Here is a 22,591-nt window from a genome sequence, read left to right on the forward strand (position 1 = left end):
TAGTATTTTTCTACTTTCAATTAATCTATTAACTAAACTTGTGTTTGTTCTCATTTTTTTTTTTTTAGGGAAAAATGTTTATAACGAGGCTGAAGCTTTTTCTCCCCTTGCTTTCGTGTGTGTGTGTGTGTGTGTGTGTGTGTGTGTGTGTGGTGCACATTCATGTATGTGGATGCGTGTGTGTCTGCAAGTGCATGTTTACTTGTGTGTGCAAGTGTGTGGAGTTCCAAGGCTAATATTGGGAGTCTTCCTCTGTCACCCCTCCACCTTATGCTTTGAGGGAAGGTCTCTCGGAGAAGCCTAGACTTTGTCGTCACAGTTCCCACACTAACCAGTTTGCTCTAGTGATCCTCTCTCCCTGCCTTCTAAGGCTGGAATTATAGCAGGTTACCACACCCACCCAGCACTTAGCTAAGTTCTGATTATCTGAATGCCAGACGTCATGCTTATACAGCAAGAACTCTGAGCACTGAGCCATCTCATCAGCCCAGAAGGCTTAGTTCTACCACGAACTCAATCCTTTCTCTATTGTGTTAACTCCCTCGGTTTAGCTGGCCTTCACAGTTACACCATTCTTCTCAATTCACTTTCCTCCTTATGAGAGACAAAACACACTAAACAGACACACTTCCTAAATTGGTCCAGAGTTAAGTAATGATCGCAGTTGGATGTCCTGTATTTTATACCTGCCAAACTCCTAAATGTGTTCACTCAGAGCCATTCATCTACTGAGTAGCATAAAGACCCTATGAATAGCCTTGTATTTTCATATGTGAAACTGGTGAAGTCACGGTGTTAGAATTCCAGATCGGGTCTATGTGAGTCTGAAGATCATAGTTTCTTTCTAATTACCGTTAATACCTGTCTCTTGGAAAAAACATAGACTATTCTCATTTCAAACTTGGGTGTGGACCTTTGTTCACCTTTGATTCCCCCAAGGAACTGAATAGACATCTCACTGCCATCTCAGATCTAGAAGAACCTCCTCCTCGTAATCTGACTGGGAATATTTTGTCGGAGTTACAATGTCCATGTTGAGGACTAGAGGCAGGGGTTGAGGGAGGCCACCCTGTAGTGAAGATCTGTGGTTCACAAACTCTAACTCCTGACAAGGTGTCCTTGTATATGGAACTTGTGAGGAAAGGAAGCAAGTCCCTCCCTGGTGAACTATAGTGCATTCCTCTCAGAGCTCACAATCAAGGGCCCTGCCACCAGGAGGAGCTCGTCTTCCCAATGCATCTCTCCCTTCTTCAAGCCTCTCTTTTGGAAGGTTACTAGAAGGCTGATTCTGGAAGTAGTGCCCTTCTCATTACCACTTACTCAGCCAGGAGTCTGTCCCTACCCTCACTTTCCTAGTGATGTACTTGGTCTGCCTTTTTCCTCCTGGCAGCATTAGGTGGAAACGTGACCAGTTGTGTTTGAGACAGCTCAGTAACCTTGTTAAACAATGTCAGTTTAAGGAGGGGATCTCAGCTCTAACCCTGCCCCCTCAGATTGGCTGCTTTGCTTTGCACCCATAATTCTCTACTGTGGTTCCCACTAAGCAAAGCTAAAAACCGAGTTCCTGAAGAAAGAAAGGAGCCTTTCAGACCACCTGACGGGACAGAAATGCTAAGCATGGTGGCTTTCTGTCATCTTGTTGCACATGTTTATTATGACCACTTTTTTCCCCATGTGCTGAGGGGCCCAAGACAAGAAGAAGACCCTTTGGGAAGGCTGTGAATCCTTGGCTATGGGGATGGGTTCATTATGACTTGCTGAGCCTATGCGACCATCTGAACTCATTGCCTAACTGAGTACAGAGCAGTGCTGGTCACCATAGCCCTGCTTCACCAGCTCAAATGACATGGAGGATGGTTGTAGACATGATACATTATGCCTGCTAGTTGAACACATCTGCTGTTTAGTGAAAGGCAAAATAGTCTTGACCGGCCCTGATGACAAGGGCCTTTCATGACAAGAAAGAACTAGGAGAAGGATAAAAATCTGGTGAAGAGGGAGGAGCAAATGTCTCAGGCAAGTACAGTGAGCGGAAGGAGAGTGCAGAAAATGATGGAAAACATAAGGTTGTGTTTGTAAAACCCTTAATATATTTTTTTTATTTGCTTCAGAATAAAAGTCTTCCATTAAGGCTCAGAGGCCAATTTAAGTGTTTAGGGGCTCAATCCTTTAGGAGTAGTCACCCTGAAGCCTGTGAAGCATTTAAATAGAAATTAAAGTAGGTCATCCTAATACTAAGGAGAAGCCCCCAAGCAAGGCAATAAAACAAATCCCATGTGTTGGAAAAGGTCAATGCTAGAATGAGCAAATCTCATTGGAGGCTCAGACTCCATCCACAGAATGCAGCCATCTCCACACGTGGGAACATTATACAGAGCCAAAGGTTCTCTTTGTGTTCAGAATCATCACACTCCCAAGAGCCAGACCAAGAACATAGTCAGACTTGCTCCCCTGGCCAGGGTTCGTGGACAAACTCAACCTGAGCAGGACATCTAAGAACAACAGCTATGAAATGTGGTCCACTCCGTTGGCCATGAAGTACAGGCATTCTTGCAACTGTCAGCCCCAATGTCACTGAATGGATGAATGAAAATTGCAGACAGAATGATGAAAAGAGGAGAAAAAGAAAGGGAAATAAAAAGGGGGGACTGAAATGAGGGCATAAAGGCAATACTAAAGCCACTGATTCCCAAGCCTTGCCTTGATTGCAAGCGATGGCTACCCCGACCTTGCACTTCCTCCCTGCTTTCACACAACTGTCTTGAGGGAGAAACTGGGGTTTACTTAGGGTCTGTGTGATGGCTAAGGAGCAGTTATCGTGGGGATGGCCCTTTCTTTCTGACCAAGACTTCCTTAAAAACACTCTGCAGCCTTGCGTGAGAGATTGGCAGGGGGTGGGGGGGGGTTGTCTTCATTGTAAGTAATATGATCATCTTGACATCTTATGACTCTAGACAGCTAAGATAAATACTGTTCTATTAATGAAAATAAGTAGTAGTTCCTGATCCCAGCACTTAAAAAACTAGGCTGAGGGCCAAGGGAAAAAATCAGACTTGGGACTTAATCAATACGCCCTGTCCCTCCCTCTCGTTGTTGCTGGCAAGGCAATTGTCATGGCTAAAGGAATTCTTGGTAAATATGGCTAAGGCCACAACAAATTCTTTAGACTAAACACACTTGTGGTAAATTTAAAAGTCGTTGAGAAGTTGAGTGCCGTTCATCAGATTTGTTGAATTATAGACTGTGTCCATTTTCAAATAACTTTTGTTCTAGAGATCTAGCTAATTAAGACAAAAGACAGTGTAAATGGACTTCTGTGGCCATTAGAATAGAGCTAAGCCTATTGATTTGAAGTTTCTAAAGCCAATTGCAGATTTCTCTTGGAATTACTTTAGATCAGGGCCTCATTGTACTTGAGTGGATGGAAGATAGTGGTATACTGAATCCTTTCTACAATGTTAGGGCCACCATGTGTCTTGAGGAAATCACATGGTCCTGAATACCAAAAACATGTTACCAATTACTTAGATGCCAAAGGCTCTGTAGGAAAATTAGCTGTATGACTCTGTTCAGCCAAATAGCCACAGACAAAGGCTGCCCAGCACTTCTGTGTTTGTTGGCAGCAGAGACAAGGAACATGGTCTCACATGTGACCTACCAGTGACATTGAAGAGTTTAGGCAAGGGGGTAATAACAGATAGATCAAACTCCAGCTCACCAGGGAAAACCGCATTCCCACAGCTGCCTTTGATCCCTCCACCCTGAGGAGTTTTCTTGTGGACGTTACCTGTTCCTAGAAGTGATCATCTATAGTTACTATTAAAGTATCTCAAATTTTAGAAAACAAATCCATTTCTATATGTTTTGGCCATTTAATAATGGGTCCTTTGACACCAAGGATCCATTCATTACTCTACAAATGTGTTCTACACAATATGGAATGTGTTTTTAAATTTTAAGAAAATTATAGTTTCAGTCTTAAGGGAAAAATAATGATCACAATGATTATTTGGTATGCCTGCCAAATACTCAAAATGACAGTGTGGCTGTTATTTTTTACTGCCTGATACATTGAGTCAGAAGGGCATGGTGTGGAGAGGACCAGTATATGCATTGATTGCAGATAATGTCATCTATGTAATCTTTAAATCTAGAAGCATGTGCTTTTACTCTTCACACCATAGGGAAAAGAAAAAGTTTTGGGGAAAAAAACATAAATGTTTACTCTGATTCAAGTATTTACCCAATGTATAGATGTAATAAAACATTACAGGGTGATTAGGATCTAGAATAAAATCTTATGTTTTTATATATTAGCTAAAAACTTGGCTCAGGGTTTTAAATTCCATCAAGCTTTTGGCTTAAAGCATTGTTTGAACCTTGAAATTCACAAAATAAATAGTCAGGCCCCTTTCAGCAGTGACATTGAATTCCCCAGAGGACCTACCACAGAGCGGAATGAGAAAGAAGAGATAAACTCTTTTTTCTGTTTTTTTGTGTTATAAAATAAGCAAGCAAACAGAAGGCCCCCTTTATGAAGTCAGTGGAAAATGCTGAAGTTTACTCTTCTACTGTACCAATCCCTTCACTCACCCCCATATCCTGGCTTCATGCTCCCACTCTGATCCCGAAAAGACCACAGAAGAAGGGAGGGTCCACACAACTGCTCACCACCGTTCTGAAAGCTATAAACGTATCAGTTCTTTAATGCACACCTAACCGACTTAGTCCTGGCAAATGTCACAGGTCAAATTGTGCATCTTCAAAGTATACCATCTAGAGCAACCCTAATGAAAAATGCGTGTGGCATTAGTTGTTATGGTCTGAGAATAGTCTAATAGATGAACAACAGAAACCACCCCCCAACAACTTCGTACCCTCTGAATGTCAAAAGATTAGGTATGCAAGATAAAACCAGAAGCGCCACCTCAAAGCCCTAGCAGGGACAGTAATCTAGGGACAAGCAGCAGAGGCTGTCCTATTGAGCTAGACTCAGCCACTAACTGTGAAATGAAAGCAGAGGTCAGCCAGCCAGCAGAGAGCCAAAGCGAGTGGGAAACCGAGTTGTTTACCCTGAGCTCATTCAGGGCCAGGCCCCAATTCCATCAGAATAATTGATTTTCCCATAAATGTGAGTCTTTGCTTCATATAGAGCTAAATTCTGGAGCTAGTGCACTGAGGCAACTCAGCCTCTAAGCATTCAGAATGCATAGAAAGAAAATAGAAAGATTTCAATGGTATAGAATTTGGGACACAGAAGAGCTGCATGTACTCATGGGAGATTTCAGCCACAATTCGGAGCTTTGTGGATTTCAAGAACTAAGCGCTAGTTTCTATTATTGGTCCATTATATTTATGGCCTTATGTGGGCCTGCTAAAAATTAATTATTAATTAGTTGGGTGATTTGTAAAACAGATAGCAGAGAGCTTGGTTGTAATGGTTTACTGAAATGAGCACAGGAGGGAGGTTTCCATGGCAGAGGCATTAGCCCCAGTGAGTTTAGAAACTACATTTGTAACAATCAAGTTTCTTTCGGTGAAAATTTTTTAATGCCTTTTCCCTAGAGATACAAATACAATGTTCCTAGAAATGAAACTCCTGTGAACGCAGCAGATTAATATCCGAGGTTTCTAAATGGTCTTTAAGATGCTAAATTCCTTACAGGGTTCTTTAATCACTGTTACTACTCCTGACACAAACTTCTTACCTCAAGGAATACATGTACAGGCATTTATTATTTTCTCTTAAAAGCCTGACTTTTGAAATCACCCTCTTCCCTGTGTACAGATTCATATCATGATGAGCCTTAACAGGAACGTCTATGTGGCCCACCTGACACAGACAAGTACTTCCAGGTGAACACCACTATAAACTAAACTTCTGTGGAGTGTATCTTATCTTCACATTGACTTTCATATAAAATGGAATAGATATTCCCAGAGAGGATTATTAAAGCAAACCCCTACATCAGAATGCAAAACCCTGGGACAGGAAATCTTGGTCCCTGCTCCAGCCAAGCTGTGTGTCGCCACGTTTTGCTGCAGCTTCTGTTGGGAGGTACTGTCTCCCAGGCAGTCTTTATTAACTGTGGACTTCCCTAACCATACCTCACCACCAGGCTCTTTTTGCAAGGTGCAGATATTCCCCCAAATCTGATGGGTTTTGACTGTACATTTAAATGATTTGTAATCAGTCATGCCTTTTCCCAATGGAAGCCATGTGGAATTGTGAGCTTGAGTGACGGTACTTGGGTCCCCTTGTGGATTTGGAGTCTTTTAAACTGGAAGCTACCCTTGACCTTGGGGCTTTTGTTTTGCAGAGTTAATTTTTTAAGTTTTACTCATTTTTCTCAGCCACGGATCCCAAAGATGACTTTTAAGATTGAGTTGAGCCTTTGGGAAACCTATGCTATATGGGCCTGCTGTAAGACAAGCCGTCAACAGGTGATCCCCGTAGGGGTAGATCAACAGGTCTTTGTAATTGGCCTTACATTTTTCCATAGTCAATACTGAGTGAACTGCAAATTGTTCTCTGCATCATGGTACTCTAATAGCAAGTATAACACATGGGTGTTAATAATTGTTTATTGTGTGTGTATATGCATATGTATATGTATATATATGATATTAATAATGTATATCCAAAACCCTTTATAGGAATATACAGGATGCCAAATAACATTTGGTATTTGTGTTTCTCTTGCTTTTCAGTGCCAACAACTTGAAAGACACCTGGCACTCTATTTGTGACCAAGTGCCATGTGTTTTGCCAAAGCAAAGCAGTGACATTTTTAGGTCTTTCTAGACCAGAGTAATGTACTATTGTGTTGTTTCTGCCAAAGGAGGCTTCCTCCCCTAACTTGGAAGAGAATTCTGAATTCCCAGGGAGTGATGTGAGGGGGGATTCAGGCCCTGTACTCTAAGAGGTTATCATTGCATTAATTAACACATCACATGAGCAACAAACAAGTGTAATCCTCCGTGATGCACTGTTGAGCAATGCCCCGGGGGCGGTGCTCCCTAGTTCCTGAGGGCAAACCACAATGTGGGGTTCACATGCCATTCCTGGCGCTTAGAGGTAGGTTCATTCCCTCAAATACCACACACTGACAGCATACCCAGGCCTGTGGTCCATTTAGTTGATGAGCATGTCTACCTCCTGCAGGCCTGGATGTCAGGCTTGAACTCATATCCCTGAAACAGATGAGCTCTTCGATACACAGCTCCCACAAAGTGAACTCAAGCAAAACCCAAGCCCCTGCTCAGAGACAAGATCTGTGTTCTTTTTGTGTCCTAGCATTGCTCTAGCCCACCTTCCCTTTTATGCTGACCCCTCTCTTCTAGAAACTAAAGAGAAAGTATCTCTGTATTTCTCATCTGAAAAGTTTAGATTCAAACGGCGTTTGAGGTGCCGTGGTTTGTTGTTATTGGATTCATTTGCAGTGTCAAGTCAGATTTGACCTAATTAACTCAGTTCCATGCTGTGATTGGGGAGACGTGGCTTTGGGGCACACAGAAATCCACATGCCATTGCCTCAGTGGTGAAGGGGAGACATGGAGTTCAGGAGGAACCTGACCCTTTTCTGTGTGCTCTTTCCTTTTTTGAGGAAATACTCTGGACTGAGATTCCTGCTTCTGCAAATGCGGCTTTTATTTGTACACAGAGCACCGTTGTTGAAGATCAGACTGCAGGGTCTAACTGAGGAGGGGGTCCTTCTTTCCTGTAAACAGTTACATGTGGGGGCCTTGGGCCCTGTCCAGGCTCTCTGACGTTGGGAGCCTGCGCAAGTGTGGGAGCTTTCAGCATCACCCCCATCCCCAGAACAATCATGGACCCTATGGCACTTTGAGGCTTTTTTTTTTTTAAATCAAAGTGCAATTGAATCCAAAGGCAGCCAAAACCCTTAAAATTTTTCTTTTCTCCAACTCTTTTAAATGTTGCCAAAAAGAGTAAAAAGATAGATGTTAGAGGTCAGGCCTCACTCTACAAGTCAAGCTTCCCTGGCAGTGTTAAGAACAGACCTGCTAATCCCTGATAACATCCCATTATTCGGTTCCTTGTCCATCTGCCCTGGACACCATCCTATCACTGGCGAAGTCCCTGGTTACATTCATGAAAATACTTGAGTGTCTAAAAAGGGAGTTGAAGTCATGCCACACTCTAATATAACCTGAATCATGTCAGAGTGGAGCAGTTGGGTTTGGAGGGGACGTTTCAGCAGGCAGGGACCATGCTGCACACGGGTACTTTTGTTTCCAGTCTGAACCGGATCAGAGGAGCATCACAGATGCCTGGCACATGGGACAGGGAACACGTGTGTGCATTTAAATCATGGGGAGCTCACTTTTTTACTGATGTAATTGTGAAATATGTTCTTTTCGCATTCATAATGAGGGGGGTGGAACAGATGGTGAAGGGTTACTCTAAAATAATCTGTCATTAAAATACCCCGGCTTATGGGGAAGTCTTCTCTAACTGGAGTCAGGTCATACAAACGTAGTGCAGGTTGAATTTTTCCCCTTCAGTACTGGCATGTGGAAAAAGGAGACACTAATTTCACGGTGGTAATAGACATGTGAATTGCCCCTGTGATGGTATCCTAGTAAGATTTCACTCTGAGAAATCTGGCTGTGGTGGAATGCGCCTTAAAAGCAAAACAGAGACAAAACTCTGACAAATATAAATCCGTTTAGCACAATGCATTAAACATTAGTAGCCCTCCATCGCGAAGCTGCAGTTAGTTCCCTACACTGTAAGGAACTAACCTCATCACTTGATAAACACTGCGAGGCATATCCAGCTTTGGGGGTTAGGAAACAGTGCCATACACTGTCTGCATTGTGCGATGTCGGGGGATAGAAATTATAATTACAGGCACTATTATTCCAAGACAGTGTCGCCTCTGACTTCTGCTTCCTCACCTCACTCCTGGTTGTCTGCCTCACAGATGCCCTGGAATGTGACAAAAGAATCTCCTATCAGCCCGGTCTGCATGGCCAGGAACTGTTTTCAGCAATAAGAAAACTGTCTTGATAAATCAGGGTCTTGCATATCTTTAAGATGCCATTTTTACTGTTGCTCCTAAGGTGGAGTTCTCTGGTCTGCCTTAAGGAAAGCAGCTAGATTTCAGCCTGGCTTTGAGGCAGATCTTTCCAGGGAAGGATGAGTGTTAACATTTGTGTAGGTTCTTTTTCATCTTAATCCAACCTTTGTCAATAATCAGAAAATTCTACATAGTGGGTAAGAAGATGTAATTAACCCTTTGACCCTGGAATCTTAATTGGTGCCTGTTGAAAACAGTGGGCAATTAAATTTTTTTTTTTTTTTTTTTTTTTTTAGAAAGTAGCCTGCAGTGATTCAGCACCATGGTGTACAATGGCTCCTCAACTCAAAATCTTAAAAAAAAAAAAAAAAAAACAGAACTTTCAGATCAATCACATTTGGTTTTCAAAACAACTGATCAGTGCTTCCTTCCTCCTCCAGACCTTTTTTAATTGGGACACTGAAATTAAACCAATTCCATGCTACACTTCAAACATTTAAATAGTGGGGCATAGCTGAGGAGGGGGCAGCCTTGGGGCAGAAGGGGATAGCTCTGTGGCAGTCTGCTTCCCATCCCAGCTAGTGGCCTATTCAGTACTGAAAGGCAGTGGAGCCTGAGTAATGGCTGTTTATCTCAGACAGTGGGTAGAGGTGCTCCTAAGCGAGATGTTACTTTTTGTCTTCTGATATATATGTATGTGGGTATGTGTGTTCACCTGTGTGGATGCTCATCTGTGTACGGACATGTGTGAATGCAGGTGGAACCTTGAAGTTGACTTTGGTGTTTTCCCCAGTAGCTCTCCACCTTACACGTGGAAGTGGGTTCGCTTATATGAGCCCAGGACTTGCCAGTTCTAGATTTTCTAGCCAGCTATCTTGTGCCAGCAATGCCATTTCTGCTTGCTATGCTGAGATTACAGATGGGTGCCCACACCTACCTGACTTTTACATGGGTTCTGGGGGTATGAACTGCACGAGTCTTCATGGCAAGCATTTCACCAGATGAGCAGTCTCTGGTGTTATTTTTAACTGAGCTGACTGGGCTGTCTTTGGTCATGAACACATGAGTTCACTTTAACCTTACCAGAAAGTCAGTCAAGAGATGTGCCAAAGCTTTCATTTTCACTATAGAGAAATGGCCAGTTATTAGATGGGTCCCACTTCATCGTTCAGCCACCCTATGGTACCCACTCCTCCTCTTACACTGTAGTAAGTACACAGGTAGGAATTAGTGTCATAAGACATACTTCTTTAATGGGAAAGGGAGGGCTATGTGGATGTGGCATTGACATCTCTTCGGGACAGGCACTAGGTGCTCAAGGAAGACTCCCCCAAAAAACAAACAATCCACTCAGAGCTGGATGTTGTAAAAACATTGCTAAAACCCAAGCACTGAGAAGGTTAAGGCAGGAGGATTGCTGATAGTGTGAAACCACTCTAGGCTACAGAGTAAGTCTGGGAACCAGAGTAAGTCCCTGTCCTTAACAAAACTCTAAAACAAGTCATGAAGAAAGTGAAAGGGAGCTGGAGAGAGAAGGGCTGAGGCATCTACCCCAGACAGGCATAGCTGATACAAATCTGAGGCATACAAATGTTTGGTACTCTAACAAAGCTGTGAACAGGACTCTCGGGAAGTCACATAAAATATGTATCATCAGGGGAAGAGCACTGAGCCGGGGGTAGAGCTGGGCTCAGTAAGTCTGCATGGAGCACTTGCTCATTTCTGATTAGAGGAACTTACATAAGACACTGCCCACTCTTGAGAAGTTCATTCCCGTCCTATGCCAACCGTTGTCAACCCTCTAACATCGTGGCAGCACAAGGCTTCATCCTAACTCAACAGCTAATTGTCTATCTTACCTCATCCAGCCAGATAGCCCCTATATGCCTCGGGTTCCTCACCTGTGAAATGAGGGTTTCCTTTACAAGGAGTTATCTTCAGGCCAGCTCCACCTATCCTTTGCTCGCCAGTCTTCTGGCTGTCACCTTACTGTCTCGTGATGTCCTCCACTCTCACTTGCTGAAGCATGCTGCAGTTTGAAAAGATGGCCTTCATGGCTCTCTCTGTCAATCGGGTCCTAGCTACTTGGTTGAATGGTAAATCTAGCAAAGCCCCCTTCCCAGGGGAAACATTGTCTACCAGAGTTATACGACATGAAGTGACAATGTGGAGAAGCAAGATCCTTACCTTGTTTGAGGGAAGAAGCATTTTCTCCCTGTAGAACCATCATCTTGTACTTAGCCAGGCCCACCAGATGCCTGTGTGTGGGATATCAGACAGCACTAACATTGAAGGTCGAGCCTGACCCGGTAATTGTGGTCATTTTGTCAATGGCAAGAAGCCCACATCTCTTAGTTTCTCAGCTGATTTGGGCGGAAATCCACAGAGCAGAGGTGACCTATTGATGGGGTATAGAGGTGGCTCGGGAACTTTCCTGTCAATCTACTCCCTTACTGTCTTTGACCCCTAGTGATTTGGGTTTATAATCTGAACAATTTGTGGAACCCTCCATATAAATAACTTCAAAAACACTCTAACTGTTTAGCTTTTCATTAATCTACTCCTATCATATAAATAGTATTTCAGTGAAAAATCACTGACCTGTCAGGATTCAGATCCAAACCTCCAAAGCAAGATGGGCTTGTTGTGTAACTTCACTAAGTTTTTTAGTGTCACTGTGTGGAGAATTGAGATGATATAGTTACTCCATAAGCTATGTGAGGAAATTAACAGAAGGTACATGTAGGCATCTCACTGCACGCTATAGAATCGACGTGAACTGTTGACATCGCTGTGTGCCGATTTGCCCATTGGGTAATCTGCTTTCTGGAAAACAATGCATTGTGCTGAATGCACTAAATTAGAGAACAGGGTTTGGGGTATCCACAGTTCCTAAGAATTGTAGGGAGGTGTTTAAAATGGGTCAGAAAACATAGAAATCCACATTTCACACCGATATGTAAATGTATGTGTGTTGTATTTCCATATTCTGTGATGCTTGGACAGAATATCAGAGACTAGATATTTCTCACATTGTTGGAGGTGGGAAACCCCAGGCTTGCATTTAGTCAGGGCCTTCAATGCATGACAGAAGACAGAAGTCAAGAGAGCTCTGCAGAGAGAGGGCAGGGAAACAGGGCTAAGCTCGTCCTCAGGGGAAGCTGCTCCTCAGATAACTGGCCCACATCAGCAAGAGCAGCACTGGAGCATACATCAGGGCAGCAGTCTCTTGCCCTAACCACCCCTGAAGGTCCCACTCACACGGTTGCCCTGGAAAATAAGTTTCTGTCTCAAGATCCTTGGGACACATTTCAACCACAGAATCTGAAGACACAGGTGACATTTTCCCCAGTGTTCAAGTAAACCAACCTTTATTGTTGAGATTTGCAAGAATGCATATTTTTACTTCTATGACTTCACTCCAACTTCCTGTATTTATAAAAGTATGTCTTTAGTGTTTCCACATACCTTGTTCCAGACATAAAACTTCTGAATTTTGGAAATCACAGCCTTTGTTAATTAAGATCACTAAGATTTAAACCTTCTTTCCTTGTGTGGACTTCTGCAGCCCACCCTGGTAAAGATGACTAACACAAAGTGACAGCTGTGATGGTGGAAGGGATGAAATGCATTTGATGGCAAGGACTTGAAGCAGACTATTCCTGATCTGAGTTGTGTGTGTAGTTGGATCCCATGATGGCGTCCAACATTGGCCAAACCAAACAAGAACTGCAGCCCTCACCAAGAGGCTTCTAAGTGCCCAATGACACTGTTGAAACTTTTATTCTTTCCAGCTTTTGTTAGTGTTTTTTTTTTCTGTTTTGGTTCCCAGGGGCTACAATATAAAGTCAGCCTGTCCCAATGCAAGGCAGTTCATGGTGTATGAGATTTTCAGCCCTTACACACTTGCCCACAACTCACCAACCCTTCCTATTGTCTTTACTGTGATTGATGCCCAGTGTGTAGAAAACATCCTTTATTAATTGATATATTAGCAAATTCATATCAATCAAATAATGATGTAGAAGTCTTTCCCTTGTCATTCCATTAGTTTCTATCCCTTAGCAAGGGAGCTTGCTGATTTAATATCAGTTACCACTGGATAACCCCCAAATAAAGGCAGTATCTCATAAAATCAACATGACCTTATGTTATACACGCACAGAATGCATCTTGGTCAAAATGACAAAGGCATGAAGGAGTCTCTGAAATAGACAAGATCTTGGGGTCTGTAGCCCATTCATTCATTCATATAAGACAATGGAAATGAACTTAGGACTTTTATTACACATGAAGAAAAAAAATGGCTTCAATTCATTTGTTGCTTTATTACTAAGTATCTCTGTGTATATGTATTAACATATTTATATTTTTTTTCTTACAGTCCCTGGATGGCTTCGTATTTGCACTAAATCAAGAAGGAAAATTTTTGTACATTTCCGAAACCGTCTCTATCTACCTAGGCCTCTCACAAGTAAGTTGAACAATTTGGATTCTTAGCACTGAGTATAAAGTTTCGCTCTGTCCACTGTTTTTCCTTCTAAAGAGGTCTTCTGTTTAGCGTGGATTGTGTAATTTATTCTTTACGGGCCTCTACCTGGATCTTCTAAGTCAGAGAAGCCTGTGTGTGTTGGGCTTTCAGAATAAACTTGAGTTCTCCTCCCTACCCTATCCCCCCCCCCCAAGGATCATTATTAATTTATTGAGAACAAATGAAGTTTCTCCTGTGGTTGTTTTGAACTTTGAAACCCCAGTGCCCAGTAGGAGAGGGACACACTAATAGTGCTTCCCTTGTGTCCTATTACTGGATGTTTATGGAGTGCCCTGCGCTATCTTGGGAGCTGACACAATGGCAGGAGTCATTTGGAGTCAAGAAATGCTGAGAGACACCATTAAAATGTGTTGCAGGGGGGGTTCCTGCCAGGAAAGGGTACTCTGCCTTGGCAAAATCTGCCTGATGCTGGAAGACAATTTCATAAAATAAAGGTGCCTTTCATGGTTTGCCATTTAATTGTTCGCATGTGTTAGTCAGGGGGTAAAAGAAGAGATTGCAGAGGCTTGTAAGGAGAGGGACGGAGTCCTTGGTTTTCTCCAGAAACACAAACACTTCAGTCCTACTGCATCCTGAGGCTCAGGCTACATCTACATCTTGCCAGCCTATCCTGAAATAAAGCCTTCCATTCAGCCAATTATCCAGATGTTTTTGCCATGAAAGCACCCAACACCCGGGTATCTGTTCTGGTACAGGTGATTGGCTGGGTTTGACCCTTTTCGTGTGGTGGCTGGGAAAGGGTCCTGCAGCCTCCACAGGAAGGTTTTGTATGTGTGTGATGCTCTGCCAAGGCTGGGTAAGCTACCTCTCCCTCAGCTGCCTCCAGGCTAACGATGGAGATAAGCATCTCTGGTCTTCTCATAAGCAGGTTCCACCCAGACTCAGAGTTTCTGAAGGTTGACACAGCTCAAAGGACACATCCAGCTTGGCCGGAACCTTCTGGCTGTTAGCAGGCTTACTGGGAGACAGCTAAATCAAGGAAGACATTGGGAAATAATAGAGAGATTTGCTGTTTGAGGAGGGCTGGGGAAGGAGCAGAAACCCTGCCAAATTTGATTATTTGCTGTTGAGATTCCAAATGGGGAATGCAATCATGAGCCCTTCCTTGGAGAACATGTGTGCTCTTGACTGTAGTGTATACACCAATTTCTTGTGGACTCTTACAAAATCAGGAGACAGGAAAGAGTGGTGTTAACTCAGTGTGCATTCTCTTATGTGTCCCTGAGATTGCTCCTTTGTTATACTATCTGATAGGTTTTAAGCCTCATCTTAATCTGTCCGGAAATCTCCAATTCCAAATAGGGTATTCCCCTGTATTGTTAACACAAGGTAGGGCTGGGAACCCAGTGTTGTGATTTTCTGATGCAGTACTCATGTTTTTTTATGTATATCCAGCAGAGTTTAATAAGCCAGTAAAGAAGAAGGATGAATAATTAGTTTAAGCAGGTAAATGCTAATTAGGGAACCCCTGAAAAGCATCCATTATATACTAGCTGCAAACACATTTTACGGTCCTGGTTAGTGGTGTAGTCCAAATTCTGTCAAGGCAACTGCATTTTCTGTAATTGAGATGTGTATGTTTGCTTTGCATAACAGATGGCTCTGTATGCGTAGACTGATAGCTAGGAAAATAATAATTGCATTATTCTGGCCAAAAGAATATTAGCTCTTGGGTTTTGGCCATTTCAGGCAGTACTCCTGCCAGCACAGCATATGCACATATATGGATTGGATTTTCAAGGAAATTGATGCGTCTGGAATAGTGTGGCCATCTGAAATATCATCTGTTCAAGGAAAATTTGGCTTTAACCCTGTGCTGGTTTCCCCTTTCTTTCTCTGCATCTCGGCTACAAGACTGAAGGCACTCTTTTCTTAAAATCAGAAGCAAATCATGGCACATTCTAAATCTGTTATGTAAAAACGTCCCAGTGTCTGGCACCTGCCCCGAGGCCAGCCACTCCTCTTTCTGTGATGGTGGTTTGAGTGGGCACCAGGAGGCAGAGGGCTGACTTCCGGAGGCAGACCCAGGCCGTGATATGCCTGGCCATTTCCTCTGGGTGCTGCAGTGTAGGCAGCAGCAGGCATGCCCAGGAAGAGGATCATAGACTAATGAATTTTGAAGCAATACATCACTACTAGATGAGGGTCAAATGAGGTAGAGGGTGATTTTTTTTTTTTTTTTTTTTTTTTTTTTTTTTGTCCTTATCAACTTAGCTGGGTTTAGAACAGAAGTCTAAGGAAAATTTTTGGTTGACATTAAAATAACATTGCGTGTGATTTAAGTGCATAAACCATAACAGGGAGGCCTCTCCTGAATTCTGGGAAGGTTTTCAAAGCAGCTGGTTCTGCATTGGAACTGGGTGATAAAGGTTCCTAAGCTGTAACCCTTCCCAGGTACTTTTAACTCCCTCTTGCAGAACTGAGGTGCAAGGTATTCAGGGGTGGCATCCAAAGAAAATAGGCTCTAAGCATTTGCTCTTCCAGCACACACACGCCACAGATGCCCAAACAGCTGTACAGAAACATTAGATGCAACCAAATGTTTGAAGCCAAAGTTGTTAATGTATGAAAGTCTAGACAAGGAGAAGGCATACTTCCCATTCCACGTAGATTTGCTACAGTGTGTGAATCTATCCCAAAGACTTCCTCAGGGAAATGGCTGTGGGCATGAGAACATGTCTGTGTCGCTAAAAACAACATGGCTGCATCTGCATTTTTAATCACATGATATTCCTGCCTCCTCACCATGTGGTGGCTTTACAATGGCTTGTGTTTAGAAGAGAATTAGAGGTGTCTTTTTGTACATGAGAAAGGCAAAGGGAGGGACTTCCAGTGAGTATTGTGGGACAGCCTGGGTACAGAAGGCAAAGCAGGGTTCCTTCTCAATTATCTAGTATCTAAACCTTGGGCATGTTGGCCACTCTGTACAAAGTATTCTTGTAGCTTTGTAATGATGGGACTGGCCTGGGCGGTGGAGGGAGGGTTGGCCTTGCCAGATAAGTAGGTAGGTAGGTAGGTACATAGGTACGTAGAAAGAAAGAAAAAAGATGGATAGATAGATAGATAGATGATTGATTGAAAGATGATAGATATCTAGACAGAGATAGATGATAGATAGACAGATTGATTGATTGATGATTGAAAGATGATAGATGATTGAAAGATGATAGATATATAGATGATAGATAAAGGCCTCCCCCTGAAAGAGGGGCCCCACCTAGCAATGCTCATTTTGGTTTGCATAGAGATTGAGTGCTGTGTGCCTGGCAATGCATCTAGAACTGGTGGAAACAGCCCTGCTCCTGCCCTAATGGAATTGGCAGGGCTGCAAATGAAGAAAGAAAACAGAATGGTTTCCCCAGTGCTAAACATGTAGCAATTCTATGGAGCCAGTTTTTATGAAGTTGCTTCCAAAACAGAAGGAGCATTCTCACCAAAAAATCCAAAAAAGCCATCACATGGTAAACAGAAAGCATTTGTAGTTGATACCAGAGTTAAAGCTTGTGGAAATATTTATGTGTTGGCTATATGTCTTCTATCAAAAAGAAGGTTTAAGATAAATGTATGCAATAAAAATAATGGCAAAATAGAATAAGGAAAGAAGAGAAATAAACCTGCATAATCTGTTACCACAGGGGTGGAAAACCCCAAATGTATGCTTTAAATGTCCCATAGAAGTGGTTTAATAAAGCTTTAGTTTTAGCTGTGTGCTTCCTGGCAACCAAAGCGAAAGGGGAAATACAGTCAACCATCAACAAAAAGAAAATGATGTTTCCCAAAGAAAGTAAAGATTTTCCAAAACTAAAATCTGAAAGTAAATGCCACATAGGACTCTTTATAGGCTAGCATGAGGATTATGGCAAACCGATTCGCTTACTATGGAGTTCGTATGTACAGCAGAGCTACCCATGGCCAACACAGACATAAGAGAAAGAGGACATGGGTCTCAGTGGATTGGGAGATAAAAGTGGACTCACAGCTTCTAGAAAATACCCTCTTATTTGGGAGATGAAGATGCCTGGGCAAACAAAGTGCTTTCCCATTAACCAAATATCCTGTGTACCACAAAATGGGTTATGGAGCAAACTAGAAATCTGAAAATGAGTGCTTCCTAAGGACTAGGACATCTCACCCATCAGCTGAAGGCTCTCCTGCAATAGACTCTGGCCACTCCGCTTTACCTTCCTATGCCCCACCCACCTACAAGCCATGGCTAGAAGGAAACTCTAGGCAGCAACCAATTGGCCAAGTCTAAGACAGCTTAGGGTAGAGTAGCCATGGGGATAAAACCTGAAAGAGGTGAAGGTGAAAACACATCAACAATTTTTTTTTTAACCCGTGCAGATGTATGTTTACCATAAACTCCTTTCCCCATTCTGCCATTCATCTCCATATTTTAGATTCCTGCGTGTTGGTTGTATAGAATGGCAAATAAAATTATAGCTACAGCACACAAGTACAAGGTCAAATAAATGACAGAGCTCAGTCTATTTGTGCAGCTATTCTGAAAGGGAACCATGGTGCCAAGTGTGGTTTATTTGAATAATAAAGAAGAATTAGATTCCCCTGATAACTTGGCTGAGGGCCAATAAATCACTGGAGGTTAAAGAGGCTGCAACTGCCATGCTTTTCTCTCGCTTTTCCAAGGCTGGAGCCTAAACTCTCCTCAAGCTTTCATTCCCAATGCAAATCAAGTTGGTGTTAGTGTGTGTTTAACACTGCTTGTGCTCCCAAACTTCTAAGTTCTGTGTGTGTGTGTGTGTGTGTGTGTGTGTGTGATGTAAGCTTTCCTTAGAATTTATTACTCTTGTTTGGCGTCAGCACATCCTAGACAGTGGAATGTAAAGACTGGAAAAGTAGGCTGATTTCAACCCAGCACAGGGCTCACAAGGAACAATTGGTGTGCCCCGTAACTGGTCCTCCTTAACTAAATTACGTGTGCAAATGCAGCTTTATGTATTCTTTTTAAAAGTCTTTCAAACAGGAATACCCTAGTTCAAAAAGAAAAAAGTAGTAGTAAATGGTGCCATATTTTTCAGCCCCATGCCTCCCTCCCACCACCAAGATGAGTGCATTCTCCTGTATGAATCATAAAAAGTTCATCACTTCTTCATGTAACAAAGAAAAATGCCCCTTTGAATGTGGGAGCTCTGAGGGTTTGGAGACTATTGAGCAAATATAAGTATCAAAATAATTCAGAAACAGTACAAGGCACAGTGGCACATTATCAATTTACAGCATTTAAATTGATAAATGCTTGGTGATGACGGCCTACAAGGGCACTTTGAAAAGCAAAGAGCGACCTGGAGAAGAAATTGATTTTTCCCCCCCGAAAATGACTGCATGATGCATCATTTGACCGCATGCTGTCCGAGTGCTTGACAGAGATAATCTCGCCAATCCCACGGGTGACCTTATCGTTCTCACCAGGGCAACTTTGTCTACGTTCTGACTTTGTGTATGTCAAGGTTCCTCCCGGCAGGATCCTTGGGGGAAAAAAGTTCCTCTGTTCGATCCAGATATTGAACTGCTAGCTCTCTCCTTTCCTTTCCACCCCACCCTCCCAAATAGGCAAGCACGCCTCTTTATTTCCTCTGTAATTCTGAACAGCTGGCAGAGCCTGCAGCCAGCCGTGGCTGTGCATCTTTGCAGACTCCGTGACTGACTCTGGTAGCTCCTGTAGTTCTTTGGTGATCATGGCAAAGATCTTTTTTTTTTTTTTTTAAATCAGGCACTCTAAAGGTTCTGCAGTGTTAAGGAGCACAGACCATCTGAAGCAACATGGAATAGGCTAACTCTTTACATACAGGGCCTTTTTATTCCCTCTCTTCTGTAATTGTGACTTAGAAACATCAATCTATGTTAATTGGCAATGTTATTCAGTGATTGAGAGTGTTGGTCTCATAGCCTTAAAAGTCTGTAGCAATGACATACAGCCCAGGTGACATGTCCCTGAGAGCCTTTGCCTTTGACTCCCAGTGGCAATCTCTGGGCAGAGATTTTAGGTGTGCTTTCAGCAGTACCACTCATGTCTGGAAAACATTTTCATCCCTGAAAAGAACAGTTGACAATTCCCTAGCCTTCATGTCTTCTGTTGACATACATGGACGCATGCGTATGTGTGTTTATCAACGATCTTCCTGCCACACAGCTTGTCGCTGATAATTACAATTCCTGATTAGCCATTTCTTGAAAGCGTCAAATCCCCTGCCTGGCTTGGGCCCCCCGAAGCTCCAGTCGCGGCTGCCTCTGACACCCTCAGTTCACCATCCTCAACCCCTTTTACCTCCTTCTTTCATCCACAACATTAATTCTGAGTGAACAAGACGTGCTTCCTTGCTTCTGACAAGATTTGCTGCAGTCTCATGCGACAAAAACCCAACACTCATTCCAGATTCAGAAAGTAGGATTTATAACAGCATTTTAATTTAATGTTGGATGTCGAACATATAAAGAGATCACAGTAGTACTAGAGCTGGAAATTGATGCCTTTTTTATTAGTGTCCTCTCAGAAGTGGGGGAGATGCTGTTTGTGCAGTGGAGCACAGAGCAAGCAGCCCAGTCAGATGAATGAGGATATGCTATCTGCAAGGAATCATATTTCAAGCCACTGCCGGCCTCTATTGATGTGCTCAGAGTTGAAAGGTTACGCTAGTAAATGCCATCCGAATTTCCAGCATTAGAAATCGGTATTATAATCTGCTGCCCGTCACATTGTGCTCAGCCTCCATGTACTGTGTGGGTATGTTTTACTTACTCTAATTCCAAATTAATTCCTCATTACTGGCACAATTCTGTTTCTCTTCCACGCATTCCTCAGTCCCCAAACGGGACTGTGTTTTTTTTAACCCGTCTTCAAAAGAGGCCAGTATCAGTTCAAAGAAATTTCCTGTGGCACCCTATATGAGAATCATGTTATTTTTATTTATTCCCAAGCAGTAAGGCTAAACCGCAAGGCCTCTGGGCACCTTTCTTGTTAGACTGAATTAGAGACTCTCAGGACATCTCAGGATAGGCTCACTATGAAGATCTTAGATGTCTTAATTCTAGCACTAAAGTGAGCAGAAGAATATGGTGTTCTTCGTGTTGTAGAGAAAGAACCATAAAGTCAGAAATAGTTCCTAAGAAGCACCCCTGCTTTATTTGTGTGGACAAAATGCTATTTTCCAGTTATTTTTTTTTTTTAGAACATGGGACAAAAGTAAGATTCAAGAAATTTAGCCATCGTTCTAAGTCTGTAATTTATTCATTTTTAAATAATGAAACGGTGTTTTTCTGAATTAAGCCATGTATTATTCATGCAGGCACAGGCAGGGTAATGTCCCTGGATTTCTAGAAAGCAATGTACATTTCTTTGCCTGGCAAGCACTATTTTCTATATGGTATTAATTTTATGGTTTATTTTATTATGCAAAGTTGGAAAGTAAAGATAATTTCTGTCCATAATGTGGTGCTTATGTAGACAATATATGCAAAATAATACCCTCCACCTGAGCCAGCTTCCTCTCTCAGTTAGCCTGGGCCCTGGGAGAGTCATGAATGAACGCAAACTGCTCAGAGGAGGAATAAGAAATAACTTGACCTGCAGAGAAAGAGGTCAAAAAATCACTAAATTCACGCAAAATCCAAATTTCATTTCTAGATACACACGTTCAATCTGTCTTAGGGTTTAGGACTAACAGGAGAAGTCATACACAGAGGTAACATGGCAGCAACTTCAGTTGAAAAATAATAAGAAATTGACTACAGGTTTTTGCATAAATTCTAGAACTAGACTGATGGCCAGAGAAGTAATGTTGGTTTTAAACACCAGATATCCCATGGCTTACTGCTTTTCCTATCCTTGCTCCCTCATTTGGAAAAAATCTCATTTCCCCCAAACCATCACTTATAAAAAGAATGAAGTCAGCCCGTTCAATTATTTAAGCTATTTTGATGTATTATATGTGTATTCACATACAGATAGATATGTGTTAATGAGCAGACGATTGACTATATTCTGGCTTGGGTTTTGCACCTACTGTGTTTTTCTGTCTACAGATATAAATAATTTCCAATTCACTAAACAGCAAACCTGATTTTCCTTTGGGGTCTCCTCCTCCTTCCAGGCTCCCAGAACTACAGATTTACCACATTCAATAACAAGATGAAAACTTCCTCCTATGCTGTTAATTTTTAATGTGCTGGCAAATTAAATCTATTGCTTTCAATAGCCACAGAAACTTTTTGAGAGCAAGGGAATGTATGCAGAGAAGTTTTTCCTAGGGAGGAAGGAGGTGGTCTGAGATTGAACGTTTTTCAGGGCAGTTGAAGGCCTTAGCACAGTTAACACGGTCCCCCAGGTGGGCCCCACTGTGTGCCTTGGTAAATCTCAGGAGGATGTGGCCAGAGCATTTGGTTATTGAGTAAAGAACCATCAGTTATGTTTAGATCAGGGTTTTTGTTATTTTGTTTTGTTTTTTGTCTAAGTTTGGGCAGAAGCAAACTTTATACTAAGAATCCCAGTCCCCTTTGACTTTCTTGACCAGGAGAAGCACTGTTCTGGAAAACAGATGGTTTCTTTCAGCCTTTCTTTGCCATGCAAGCAATGGGCACTGGCCACCAGTTAGGCAGGGGCTAAGGCTTAAAGAGACAGACACTGGAGATTGTGGCACAAATCTCTGGTTTTCAATATTCAGCCATCTTGACTTCCAGGTGTTTGCTCCTACTGTAATACTTATGTCAACCATCCTAATTATTAAATTTGGCATTTATTAAGAGCTAAAAGCATCTTCACAAGATGAGCTTGGTCCTACACAGGGCAGTTACAGAAAAATGCTTCTAGAAAATACCAGCCCCGAGATGATTCTTTCCCGTGGAGCATGAGGTTTGCCCCGTTTAAAGAATGTTAAAGCTAATGAAATTGCCAAATGACTCCACAGATGATGGTTGGTGCTACAAAATGTTTCTGTCAGTGCCTGAGTTCCTTTCTTCTTGCTTCTGACTATACTGAGAA

The 22,591-nt window shown here is 42.4% G+C and overlaps 1 protein-coding gene across 13 annotated transcripts in view; it reads left to right on the forward strand.

The window, feature by feature from the left end:
• Npas3 (neuronal PAS domain protein 3) overlaps positions 1–22,591 on the forward strand; it is an 809,049-nt gene that overhangs the window by 560,715 nt on the left and 225,743 nt on the right. For all 13 annotated transcript variants that reach the window (XM_051195837.1, XM_051195838.1, XM_051195844.1 and 10 more), the window contains one exon: positions 13,429–13,518. In XM_051195837.1, coding sequence (XP_051051794.1) covers positions 13,429–13,518 — 90 coding nt within the window. The remainder of the gene's footprint in view (positions 1–13,428; positions 13,519–22,591) is intronic.

The sequence above is a fragment of the Phodopus roborovskii genome, unplaced genomic scaffold (genome assembly GCF_943737965.1).
Source record: "Phodopus roborovskii unplaced genomic scaffold, PHOROB, whole genome shotgun sequence".
NCBI classification, from domain to species: domain Eukaryota; kingdom Metazoa; phylum Chordata; class Mammalia; order Rodentia; family Cricetidae; genus Phodopus; species Phodopus roborovskii.